The sequence below is a fragment of the Sphaerodactylus townsendi genome, linkage group LG02 (assembly GCF_021028975.2).
Source record: "Sphaerodactylus townsendi isolate TG3544 linkage group LG02, MPM_Stown_v2.3, whole genome shotgun sequence".
Lineage (NCBI taxonomy): Eukaryota > Metazoa > Chordata > Lepidosauria > Squamata > Sphaerodactylidae > Sphaerodactylus > Sphaerodactylus townsendi.
Genome location: NC_059426.1, coordinates 29,429,788 through 29,443,923, shown reverse-complemented (window position 1 = coordinate 29,443,923; position 14,136 = coordinate 29,429,788). Strand labels below are relative to the sequence as shown.

Genomic DNA, 14,136 nt, shown 5'->3' with positions numbered 1-14,136 from the left:
ATTTGTGTCTGCTCAGAAACACAACAGGAATGTTTCTTTCATGACTGGGAGATTGTATATGTGCTGTGAGGGGTATAGATCACAATTTTGGACCAGGCTCAGAGGAATGCTCTGCAAAGGGCCTGGAAGGTTGAACTATCTGGGTTTTTTTTTAAAAAAAATGTCTTCTGGAAATGCCAACATAACCTGTCTGCTATTGAACCATGTCTTGTCAATTTTGGCTCGTACCCAACCTTTTAAAAAAAAAGTTACTCTAGGCTTCTGATTTCTTCGTTTTTATTTTTTGTCATGTTCAGGATGCAGAATTCAGTAAGCAGTCAATGTAACGCCCATTTTAAATTGTACTCTTTTAGGTTGGCATGACTACAGAAGAAATAGATTGCCTGGTTCACCGTGAAATAATCAGACAAAATGCTTACCCATCGCCTCTGCATTACGGGAATTTTCCAAAATCTGTTTGCACCTCTGTGAACAACGTGGTATGTCATGGGATTCCTGACAGGTACTCTTATTTCCACCCCCACCCCCACTGTAAAATTAATTTATCTCCATCATCTTTTCCCCTTTTGCCTAAATATTACATCTACACAATATCACTATTACAAATATCTGCTTCTACTTATGCATGGAGAAACTCCTATGAGAATATCACCAAAATGCTACGGCAAGTGTGCTGTTGCTGTGCTTGGGGGTCGCTTCCATTTTAATTTTGTTGAAAGCTACCCAAAGTGTGATACAGCTGGTTGTCATGTTGTAAGGAAATAATGTGGGCTCATAAGGGATAGTTTGCAGCAATGAAAACAATGATTAGGACTTTACCACATCTCTTCCCTTCGTGATGTAGCTCCTCAGTCTAGTGTTAAAGAAAAAACCCTCAATGGAAAATGATGCTAATTCTTCCAAGTGCATAACTACTATGCCGTGAATTATTCGTAAATATTACTTGCTCCCAACGGAAAAGAGGCCTACGGTCAGTCTCTGAATTTGGATAGAAATTATAACCATGTTTATCTTATTTCTCAATTGTTAGCATGGGTTGCTTTTCCGATTTCTAAGTGCGCGTACTCAGGCGCCGTTGGAGCTGGCGGGAGCTTGATGATTAGAAACGTTTATTTCATTTGCCTCCTCCACATTCACTCCTTAGTTTTGTTTAGGCGTATCTGTCATGGGGGGGGGGAGGTGTTCTTGGATTTCTTTATTGAGAACTGCCTATCACCATTATGTGTTTTCTTTTTATATATATACTTAAGCCGCCCTCTCCAGGATGGTGATATTATCAACATTGATGTCACGGTGAGTAATTTGTGTGTGTGTATTAATTCTGTCTTTGATCAACTTTTAGAGTTGGCAATAGCAACAGGAAGAATAGCAGATTACAAATGTAGCGTGCACCGATGAATGCGCCTCTCTCTCTCTCTTTTTTTTAACTTCTAAGCCAAGGCACTAGCAGCTGGTTTCCCCTTTTGTTTTTTCCCCCCTCTACTCTGTGTTTATTCCAACAAGACCCAGGCCTGCCTTGAATTTAGGGCTGGAATCAGATGCACTGAGATCAATGTTGGCCTAAGTGAAATGTCAACCCAATCCTGCTATGTGTCATGTTTTTGAGAAGGTGTAATTGTTATTGATCCACTGGGTAGTTAATGCAGAGCACCACGGTACTGGGCAGCAGCTGAAGACAGATATGTATGAGATGAGCTAACATGAAGAAAGCCAGCATTTTTCCTTCACTCTGCCAAGATTGATCTTCCTCTTCCTGCTGATTTTGAGTGGGGCCTGTCATTATCTTACTCTGTCATTAGAGGCTACATTGGCCTGTGTATGTCAGTCTATTTGGACAGCAACTCTTTTGCTAGCCGTGTTCCCTACATTTATTAAAATCCCCAAAGGTAGTGTTGTGTTCCATTTATGGCACAAGAGCCCTGAACCCCTTTTTCTTCAAAATATATAAGCTGATCCTTGGCTGGGTTAGTCTAAACTGTATGGATTTCTTCATGGGACTCAGATATCTGAAAACCTAGCATTTCGGCTTAACTGGGTTGTGGATTGCTGAACTGACCACTAGATTTGTTAGGGTTCACATTCATATGGACCAAGGCTATACACACATGGTCAATATGCACACTGCCCTGTTCACAGAACATGGGACCTGAACATGTTCAAAGAGTATTGGGGGTAGTGTGCGCATCCGTCATATGACATTAGAAGGATCCAAGGACACTTTGTTGTAACTTTGGGAAAGGTCTAAAGTAAATAATTTATATAAATGTTAAGACTTTTCTTATTATAAAAATCTCTAAAGCTGAGATTGATTAATTAATTAATGGCTTCCTTTAGCCATGCAGGAGTCTTTAAGTGTAAACTGAGATATTTTCTGTTTACACAAGAGCAATTAATTATATTTTAATATTTTAAGACTGGTTTTCTTTACTTTTAAAAGTTTCAGCTATTCATTTCTTATTATGCATGCATGTAAATAAGAATAAAATTTCAGGACTGTTATAAACAGTATTAACCCTGCAGAAATGTTGATACTGGGAAATTTCATCATCATAAAAAAATGGCAAAATCTTCCTCATTAGTAGTCTTCTGTGCATGAGTCATTTATTACATATCTTGCCACCAAATGCAAAGTTTTTTCCTTTTAATTCCACCTGTTTTTAGTTCTATTTGTTCCTGGAAATGTTTTCCCTTCATTTTTCCTCTGTTGTTTTCCTCCAAGTTTTTGGGTCCATCTCCAAGCCAGCTTCTAATGATTGTGCAATCGTATTGAAACAGGCCTTATTTCTCCACCCTGCCAAACACCTGGCCCTTATCCACACCCCTTTTGTTGCCCAGCCCATCATGTCTGGGGACTCCTTGGAGGAGGACTCATGGAAAAGGGCACAGCTTTGGCCCCAGAATCCCAGGTAATACCTGTAGGTTCTGAGCCTGAGCTTCCCGCTGTACCTGTAGGACCAGGACCAGAGGCTCAGGCAGTAGTCTCTGCAGGACCAGGTCCACAGGCTCTGACAGAGCAAGCTAGCTGGGAGCCACAACCAGGCCGGCGCGGCGAGATTCCCCAGCCCCCTGACACCAAACAAGGGGAGACCCAGCCAGCCCCCCTTATCCCCAGAGCTCCAAGAGCGTTGCTAAAAGAAGCTTCATAAATAGCTTTACCTATTTGCAGTTTGCAGGGAAGAAGACAGAGCAGCAAGCTAGCAGCTCTGGGGTGAGCTGGGCATGATGAGAAGTCTTTGCAGGAGCTGGACTGCAGTAACACAGCTGCATGAAGTATTTGCACTGGAGGGTGGAATATCTGCTCTAAAAGGGGTTGGTAGTCAAGCTGTGTTGTGGCAGCAACGTTGCGCAGGGACTTGCAAGCCACTGTGTATGTTTATGGTGCCTGAATCCAGTTTTGATCTTGCTTTAGACTCTGGACTTGGTACTGTTTTGCCCTTCTTGATGCTTGATTCCATTAAACTACTGACCCAACTGTGAGCTACTTTTGACTCTGCTTGGTAAGGGCCGGTCTACAATAGCCCCCTAGTTGCCCAATCTCCTCTTCTGCCATGTTCTCCTCCACCTTGTCAGCATTCAGGCAGACATACCTGGGTCAATTGGATCAGCTTTGTCAGTAGAACTTACAGTGGAACATTCCGGCAGAAATACTAACAGGCAGGGTCAATTTTTGTGTGGGCATTGACCTATAAAGTTACAACAAAAACACAGTCCAGATCTGTTGTGTCAGCTTTGTCAGTATCCTCTGTAGTTAATGATGTAGCGTTAAGGTGAAGATACACTGTGTCCACAGTTAGAAGTGGATAAAATTGACAAGTGAAGTTTCAAGAGGAAATTGACAAGGGTCTGCTGCAGCTCTAATTTGGCCAAGAAAATGTGGTACTTTGTGGGTGGTAGGGTATGTGTTTCTGTTTCTCCAGGTAATGGCGCCTGCTCCTGGCCTTTATCCACATCCTGTGAAGTTGCCCGACCTCTCCTTCAGCCATTTTCTCCTCCTCCTCCTCTTCTATTTTCAAAAGGGATTTTTAAAAATCTCTTTATTGTATTGAACTAGCAGTGTAACTAGCAATGTAATGTTGGGGCAGAGATACAAACTAGCATGGTCAATTGATGTGACTTTTGGACAAACAGCGATTTTGAAGCTGGGACCATTGAAAAGAGTACTAGGAGTCATTGCTGCATGTAATTGGAGACTGATGCAATAACAATTGTGGTTTTTTGGGGGTGGGGTACTTGTTTTTATTCCCTCAAGTGCTTGCTCCAGGAGTTGTTTTGGCTTCCATTTTGGGTTGGTAGTTCTCAGTAATAGAAATGGAGGCTGAGACATTTTTGAACTGCTTCTTCAACATGTAACTTCACTGGAACGCTAGAGCGCCTGCACAACAGGAAACAAAGGAGGAGGGTTGTTCCTCTGCATAATGGATGATATCCCACCACCATCAGAAATAATACCTTTTCTACAGTAGTATGTGGAACTGAAGAGACAAGGAGACCCCTCCCCAAATGATGGGTGTGTGTGTGCGCGTGCGGAATTGGTGACCATATTTGTATTCCGTTGAATGTTGCTATTTTGTTTGGTGGGTTCAGTGACTGCCAACTAATCAAGACTGGTTGTAAAATATCAGTTAATTGTGGGATCGTGGATGTTGTATAATAACTTCAGGAAAATCTTGCTTAACCAATTCAAGCCTTTATTAAACACAAGGGATACCTTCTACTTTTCTTCTTTTTTTGTCACTGACACCAGTAATGTCAACTCAACTGCTTTAATCTATGAATACAAACATCTTTGACGATTCTTTGTTCACAGCTCCAACCTAATCATTTTTTTTTACCTTCCATTTAACTGTGATCATTTCATAGTATTCAAAATACATTAGGCCTAGGTTTGGATCCATGCTGACATTTCCCCCATGAAGCACGATTTCCTCCTTTCCCTCAGCAGCCCAAAGTGCCTCCCCCCAAAATCCTGTCTCCTGTTTCTTAGGAACATGATGTTACAGGATGCTTCAGTCTGCCAGGGAAAAGTCACATTTTTTAAAAAATTTTTAAAATTTCATTTTTAAACTGCCCTCCCCTGAAGGGCTCAGGGCGGTGTACATCAACATTCTGTAGCTGTAGGTCATTGTACCTGTGCAAATTGTAGCCTGAATCCAAACTGTAATCTTCAAATGTTACTCATCAGCATTGGTTACATTGGGTCCATGCATTTAACATCATGTTAAATGCAAACAATGCCCTGTTAGTTTAATATGCATCTGGAACAATGGGGAGGGGGAGAGATTTGGAAAAGGGCCTGGGGCTCAAGAAACATAGGCCCAGAGTCTCTTAGGAGAAACACAGCTCTTTAGACCATGGCCTCTGATGGTTTGATCCCTTAAAACTCAAGTAACTTACTTTTGGTTCCAACCAATGGTTTGAACTGTCAATACAGTTAAAGTAGCACATTGGATCCAGTAAGGCAGTTGGTTCTGCTTCCTTCCAGTGCAAGAGTTCTTGTCCCAGTGTCCCTGATAACCTCCTTCTCTTGACACCAGTTCTGGATTTCTCTGGTACCCACCATTCCCATGGAAACACAAGACCTCTAGAATCCCACATTAACAGAATCACCAGAGATGTTTTCAACTATTTCCTGATGCATAAGTCCAGAGCTTTAAAAATTATCTTGAATGATCTGACTCAGTGTGGCCCCATCTTTGGTTATTTAAATCCAGAGACTGGGGCCATGAATACCCCAGGTTTGCAGAAATATCTGAAATCTAAAACACACACACACACAGGTAGGTTAACCCCTCCCCAATATTAGAAGCAGCTCCAGGGGAGCTCAGTGTCAATTATGCAGGTTGCTAGGCAACCACAGCAGTATTGTCAGCCTTCAAACATTTATTTCTGTCAGTAAATGGCAGGAGGGTGGACAGGGTCCTTTCCAGGACTGTTTTGGCCTTTGAGGGAGGACTCATTGAGGCTAGGCCTGGTGGCAACCACTGAACAATTTGTTACCATCCAATTTATCCATCTCTGGCTGCTTGCTACTGATGGCAACCACTTCACAAAAGCCAGTGTGATGTAGTAGTTTGCATTTCAGACTAGGATCTGGGTGACCCAGATTCGAATCTCCACTCTGCCATGGAAACTCATTGGTTAACCTTGGGCCAGTCACACAACCAGCCAACTTCATAGGGTTGTTAAGACAAAATGAATGAGATAAGCTGTTTTGAGGCCCTGTTGTGGACAAAAGCATAATGCAAACAAAATAAATTTAGCTGCAGAGGGGTGGCAGATAATGGTCAGTTGGCTGCGAGTGGGAAGGAGAGAAGGAAAAAGGGAAATGAGAGAATACAGGGGTTTTCAGGGAAGGTAAAGATAAAATAGTGGGAGATGGGGAAAATAAGAGCCCTCTACAAGTCCTTGTTCGAGAGCCATCGTGATGTAGTGGTTAAAATGTCAGATGTGGAACTGGGAAACCCAAGTTCAAATCCCAACTTACCCCATGGAGGCTAGCTTGGTGACCTTGGGCTAGCCACATACTTTCAGCCCTGACCTTGCTAGTGTTTGGATGGGAGACCTCCAGGGAATACCAGGGTGATGCGGAGGCTGGCAATGGCAGACCAACTCTGAAGAAGTCTTGCGTTGTAAACCCTACAGTTGCCATAAATCAGCTGTGACTTAAGGCCAAAAAAAAAATCTTTGTAAATCCTCTGAATGTTCCTGAATATGTAGTCCAATCCCATTGAACTCAGCGGTGCATATTTTTTAGTATACATTTTCAGAATCAGGATATAATTCAGAGGCTTACTTTTGTTTATTCCAACAAATGTGTTTGTTTGCTTAGAAAAAGCATATGCTGCCTTTTCAATTAGCTGCTTGAGGCAGCGTGTTTGCTGTAAATTCAGATCTGTTTTTGTACTTTGATTTAGGCTGTTCCTAATCTTCTTTTCAAGTAATGTTGAAATTTAAAGGTTTCATAAAATTCATTCCTAATTTTTTCTTCATCATCATAAACTGCTTGCTGCTGCCATAAAATTAGAATAACAAAAGTGTCCAGGAATATCTGCTTCCTACTGTTATTGATTTTCCTCCTTTTGGTATGATGTTTTAACACTCGAGTAGGACTTGTTGATCTATCATAATTCATAGCTAATATGCTTGAGGAAGATTTTTTTTGGCAGCATTTATAATTGACCTTTTTAATGGGCATAACTGGGCCATTTCATAGACAGAAACAATGATTATGGTCAAAAAAGGACAATTATAGTAGATAGCTTTCTGCAATAATTTGTTTATGGTTACATACAAGATCTATAAAATGATTAAATAATAATCTTCTGCCTATCAAATGGAAATGCTTTTCTGTGAGTGCAAATTGTTTTGGAATTACAAACTAAATATATTTTACTGTATTTGTTGGGGTTGGGGTAGAGACTACACAGGAAAGCATTTTATTTACTCTCCTCACATGGTCTTTCCATGTTGTTTTAAGAATTATAAAAACAAATTCTTTGTACTTCACTGACCACCAACACATTACAGCTCTTAACCACTAATTATCCTGTAGGGCTTTCCTACATCTTTAGTAGACAGTCATAATTTTAGCATTGACACTTACTAAACTACAATAGCTACTTACTCTGATTGTTGTTTATACATCTTAAAAATAGAATTTTAAAAAGATATATTAGTTGCTGTTGTGTTTGTTATGGCCTGAACACTGTCAATAACACTTATTAGTAAAAGTCCTATTATCCAAATTCCAGGAATAATGGTAGAGCTTATAGAGGTTTATGTGATTAATTATTTCGCTATCCTTCTTTCCTGCATGGTGGTGCAGGGGATTGTGTACTTTTGTATCTGAAGGGTTGAGAAAACATTATATACAAAAGGATCCTGAAAAATATCCTAGTGCCTGAAAGAAAATACTATGGGGATCCCAGCCCCCAGCCCCCAGCCCCCCCAGAAAGAAAAGAATTTGACAGAACCCAGTTATATGCATTTTTTAAAAAGAGCCAGAATCTCTGGATTTTGGTGGAAACAGTTGACCAAACATTGCTGCAATATAATTTTCCTTCATGGGTGGCGAGGGTGGTGGCTTCTGTACAGCGGTTACAGTTCAGAGCAAGTTAGTCATGGGATATGTAATTCTCTGTGCATTTATTCAGAAGGAGACTACACCGCATTCACTGCTTAGGCTTGTAGTATACAGCTAGGTGCTTAAGCTTGCAATTCTATAATGTTGGAAATAAGTACCGGTGGAACTTGGTTTTGAGATAGACATGCATAGTCTCACATGGTAAAATCACGTTTGGTGGAAGTTTGGCTAAATGTGTCTGACTTGCATCTGTTCAGTGAGATGCAACCAGTTTTTTTTTCATTCAATCTCATTTAATTCCCCTCCTGACTACAACCCACAACTGATACATCTTTGGTCTCTGAGCACATCCTATGAACCCTAACAAAGCCCCCTCTCTTTTTTACTAGCAGAAAAGCTTCTTCTAATGCCTAACCCCTCCCCCCCACCCCCACTTTCTTCAAATGTCTGTGTCAAAGCCTAACCCTCTTTTTAGACAACGGAGGTAATTCTGGCCTGATCCTGGGCATGTTTAGCTAGAAATCTCTTTTTAGTTGCGTAGTCTGTACACCCTGGGGATTTATATGGGATTGTTTTCAGAGTAGTTTTCACTTACGTTTAAGAAGCAGCGTTTCAGCAGACTGAAGTCGTAACCAATTAAAAATGGCACTTCTATTCTATATTATTATTTTAAACTCCCAAGCACATGATGGTACGTAGGACTTTAGTTACAGATAGGAAGATTCCCATAATGTAAGAACTGGAATTATCTACTCAGAAATTACTGAGAAATCCCTGTTGCCTGATACTACAGTGTCAAAGGTAATCTTTTGTTTCTGTAAGAGCATTTCATTTCTATTGAGTGTGAGGCATACAGCCAGAATTACCATTACCCCCCTACCCTTAAAAAAAATCAGACATATATATACAGTCTGCCCCTTTGGTAGTTCACGGTTATAGGAGTTATTTTCAAAGGCATTGTCTAAAAACGGCCAGTATGTATTGAACGCATAGGTATTCATGCTAATAGTCATCTAGCCCATTTTTTGCTTGAATTATAGTTCACATATACATTGGTATGACATGCAAGTGGTAACTGGTGCCATTTTAAAGGAATTGAAACTAGTTCTTGTCCAGAAATAAATTCCCATCCAAATAAGGAATGTGGGGATCTGCACTGCATTTCGGACTATTAACTTTTAAAAATGTAAACATCCTCCTGACACCGAGGTTTGGTGCTGTCTTAATATAAAGATAACATATAATCTTCTAGGCACTGTACGCTGGCATCCTCTTAGCGCCTCTTTGTGCCATGAAACAATGCTCATCGCAGGCACTGTAGAATCTGATCTGTTTGCAAGAAAGAAGGGGTAGCCACTCTGTGCAAGTGTCGCGGGATGTAAATTTGGATTTAGTCAGTAGCCCCTTGACAAATGAAATCGGTGATGCAGATAAACACTCCAAGGCCCCAGGGAGAACGTGGCCACTTTGAGGCTTTGTGGGGAAATATGGCAACTGGTCCTTAGCCAGGGCCGACTTAACATTATAGGCCTCCTGGCAAAGCAGTGTCTGAAGGGCCCCTCCCTACACAACCACTCATAGGAATAAAAACGTGAATCCGTGATCTTGAAGAACTACGACATGCTTACCCTACAAGTGTTCCTAATGAATTTCAGATTCAATCTCTAAGAACCAATGGCATATAAATATAACCAATATCATTGCTATTAACTGTCCAGTGAGTTGAAGGGACATTAACATATACACTTTTTATGTAGTGAATGAGATATGTACGCATACATGCACATGTGGTTGCAGAGGTGACCATGATACCAAACCAACGTCTACTCGTTGTCATAAAAAATTAACATTAACATTGTTCGTTAGCTTTAGTAAAACACATGCTAAATACGCATTTTCCCATAACAAATATTTATAGTTTAGTATAGTATTTATTTATTTATTTATTGACATCACGTCATCACATACATAGATTAGCATGGCATCCCTATGCTTGTGGAGACCCCGGGCAGCTTGCCCATTTGTTAAGACAGCCCTAGTCCTTAGCTTTTATCCCAGCACTAGCTAAAGCTCTTTATCACACCTTCTCCCATCCAACCTTTTGACATTTCAGTTTCATAAGAGTAGTTTCTGCATTGTTCTAAGTTTCCTCTCCTTAACGTCTGTACTTCTCCCAAGATTTATGCTGAAGTTCCATGCTATAGGACTGCTTAAATCCACTTGGTGACAGTGGGACTTAAAAAGGCTGGATCTGGGCAGGACTTGGAGCTTCAGTGTGCAGGTTTAAAAAAATGGTCCACCCCTGTAAAGAGAATCTACATCTCAGACATCTAAGCTCACTGCGCCATCTTGGGCTAGTCTCACACTCTCAGCGTGACCTACTTCGCAACGTTGTTGTGAGGGTAAAATGAAGGAGAGGAGAGCAATGTAAGCGATTTCAGGTTCCTCTTGAGGAGTAAGGTGGGATACAAATGAAGTAAATAAATGATAATAAATGTATATTTTTAAAACACAGCCAATCTTCATGTTTACCCTGATAAACAACTTTTTCCATCCTTACCCCCACCCAGACCTCCCTTTCCTATTCTGTTTACTGTCACATACGTGTGCATATGTATTTGTGTGTGAATGTCCTCTATTGCAAATTACCACTAAACTCGTGGCCTTCCAGACATTATAGACTACAGTTCCCATCATTCCCTGCCAGCATGATGCTGGCAGGGGATGATGGGAACTGTAGTCCATAACATCTGGAGGGCCACAAGTTTGACACCTGTGCGTGACTAGACGTATCACAGAGAGAGAGAGGGCTTAGGAATGTACTTCAGTTAGTTAATGTAAAGTGCAATAGTCTTAATTAAAAAAACACCTTTTCTATATCTGTTTAGGTGTATTTCAACGGCTACCATGGTGACACTTCTGAAACATTTTTCGTGGGCAGTGTGGATGAGGCTGGTCAAAAGTTAGTGGAGGTGGCCAGAAAATGTAGAGATGAAGCAATTGCCGCCTGCAGACCTGAGGCTCCTTTCTCTGTAATTGGAAACACAATCAGGTAAGCCTTCTCCTGACAAGTAAAGGGAGGGCTGGCAAGAGGGACAAAGGTTATTGGTGGTTTGGTGTAAAACTTGATGACATGTTTTGTGATTCAGAACCATCATTTCAGTCTGATATCACTATGTGAACTGCCAGCCTGTGATGTTGTTCCTTGGAGAAGAAAAGGGTTTTTAAAAAGAAAATCACACCAGGCAGGGTCAGCAGAGATACCCGTAGAAAGAGCCAGGGACGCAACGCAAATTGGCTTCAGTCATACCTTGGTAGGCATGAGGGATATTTATCTTAATAAAAAAATTAGCTTGGGACATTGTTACACATGTGAAATAATGTCAGCAGGGATGGAATTACAGCAACCAGGAAAGGAACCAGCGAAGGTCTTTCAAAATATTCAGTGATAGAAAAGTCTTCCCTTCACATGCCAAGTTGCCTGCAAGTGTAATAAATGCAAGAAAGCCCCCTTAAACGGATCCCTCCCCCTTTTTTGTTTTAATCCTGGTACAATTGAATTGCAATGAACAATTTGAAATGAACAATTGTTGTCGGTTGGATTAAAGCATATTACTGGTTTCTTTTTAACACTTCTGTACAATTTTTTTGAAAATCGCCTCTTACGCCTTTTCATTAATATGTTTACTAATGGCTATGGGGCGGGGGGGAGATTGCTTGAATCTTGACGGCTATAAAAATGTGCATGGCTCAGAATCTTGAAAAGGTGCCGCTTTCCCCTCCTCCCGGGTATAAATCTTCAAATACTTTGAGAGGAATAAGGTGGGGGGAGAAGAAGAGCAGCAAAATATCAGTTTGATGTATTTATAGCTTTAAAAATATTGTAACAGAGTCTGAATCAAACTTTAGTAAAACCACTTTGGGTTATATCTGAAAAGCTTTTATTGAAGACTTTGTATAAAATTGTGTTTTTGACAGTTTTAAATTATAGGCTAACTAGCCTGGGGAAAAAAGATACTGTCTTTCTGTTCTTTCATAGGAAATGTTGAATCAGACCCCTACTGGGAAAAGAAATTTAATGCATATCTCACTATCATACTGTCCATGAATATAATAGAAGTGAATTCAAAATGTAGTTTTATTTTTGCAAATGGGATGAGTCTCTGGATGCACCTCCGTATTTTTGAGCACCCAGGGTTCAACAAATTTACTGGTGGTGCTCTTGCATTTTAACAAAATTTATTCTCAAGTCGAAGGGGGCACGGAAGACGAGATTCTTATTCAAGCATTCTCTTGAGCACTGCATTCATGGCTGTGTCTAAAGGGCATGTCAGCCTTTGATTCTCTCTGAGAGGTAATTATCCTTTTCCTGTCACGGAACAACAAATGATAGCTAACTACAGAGGCACATTTGCAGTAGTCACATTCATCAACTGCAGGGGAAAAAAATTCAATTTAATTGTGTAACACAGCTGCACATGAGCTTTTTGAGCATTTCTGTTGTTCTCTCTGTCGTGCTATTCCTCCCTACCAGATCTATTTTTTTAAACTTTTTTCCCTCTCTGCTTATTTTTTTCCTCTCTTCTCTCCCCCCCCCCCCCACCTTTTTGTCTCTTCTTCCATTTTTACTCTCTGTACTTTCTTGTTAAAGTAATTTTCCTTTGTGGCTCTCATTCCCCCCCTCCCCATTGAAGGCTATGAATGTAGAAAATTATCACAATTACTCATATAATTGAGCCTCTTTGTAGCAAGTGCAACTCCAGTAGCCTTTCTCCATCATGAAAATGGTTTCATTATAGGGTTTTTCATATTCTCTGACACCATCTACACAGAGGAACAGGCGTGCAGATGAGATGTACTAGGAATAGGGTAGAGAAGGAAGGTCACAGTGGGAATAATTAGTTCTGCTATGGAAAGAGCATCTAGGCCTTTTTACTGCTACATAAATGTACTGTCCGTGGCTTTTAGTCACAAAAAAACTTGCTAACAAATGGAGCTCCCGCCTACTACTTTGAAAAAAAGATTTGTATCAACACTACAATTTTCCATCATTAAGACTAATAACACAGAGCCTAGTATACATCAAGGGGAATAAAAAGAAAAATCTCACATTCAAGTGGCGGCTGGGTGCTGACCTTTGTTCCCCCTTTTTTGTGTACGACTTAACTCTTTACAAAAAAAGACAGAGAGGGAGAGAGCCACACGCCACACCAACGCGCAGGTGAACTCTACCCGGTGCCAGCAAAGTATGGCATTCACTTGGAAAAAATCTGATAAATCTCCGTGCAGGGTAATGCATTTCATTAGATTACTACATTAATTCTAGTTGTATTTTTTTTAAAAAAGAAAGACAAGACAGGCAGAATTGAAAGTGACATTGGTCCCCCTTTTCTCTCTCTTGCTATGTCAATACCAGAGGTCAGTATTTTCACAGCATGTAAATGTGTATGCAAAGCTGTGTTGAAAAGCAAATTAATCTGGATTGGTCTGTAGTCACAATTACATACAAAATAACAGACTGCGATCATCTGGGCTATTTCTACACACACACACACACACACGCACACACACACGCTTTGGATATCTTATTTTATGATTAAATATGTTGGTTTTGTTTAAATCTCCATACTGTTAAGGACTGGGAGCTTATCCGGGCCTGTTACAATTTGGTGATCTTTTTGTTGTTTTATGATCACTGTTAACAAAATTAGAGATTGACATGAAAAAAAAAATCAATGTCTGCCTTGCTGGCGTTAGAGAAAAGGCTCGTTCAAAATTTGAATGGGTTTCATCTTTCTAAAATGCAGTGGGTGTCTTGGCAGAGCATATTTTCAGATCCTGGGTGGAAAAGCTAAATTCTGTAAATATATACCGTGGGATTTAAAAGGATCCTGAAATTAAATTATGTTATTTGGAGTTAAAAGGATCTGTCGGACAAATTAGTCTGTCAGACAGACAGAGATTTTTAAAAAACTGCATTGCTGATTGGTTTCCTTGGCCTAAGCAATTGCTGATCTGATGGTGTTCAGTCTTTTTAAGCTGGTCACCATACC

General features: G+C 40.4%; 1 protein-coding gene across 2 annotated transcripts in view; it reads left to right on the top strand.

Annotated features, from left to right (window-relative positions):
• The first annotated feature begins 353 nt into the window (after positions 1–353).
• METAP1D (methionyl aminopeptidase type 1D, mitochondrial) overlaps positions 354–14,136 on the top strand; it is a 32,765-nt gene continuing 18,982 nt past the window's right edge. For both annotated transcript variants that reach the window (XR_007243664.1, XM_048486572.1), the window contains exons 1-3: positions 354–502; positions 1,251–1,293; positions 10,972–11,135. Coding sequence is in view for 1 of the 2 variants with exons in the window: in XM_048486572.1 (XP_048342529.1) it covers positions 360–502; positions 1,251–1,293; positions 10,972–11,135 (350 nt within the window). In the remaining variant the exon portion in view is untranslated. The remainder of the gene's footprint in view (positions 503–1,250; positions 1,294–10,971; positions 11,136–14,136) is intronic.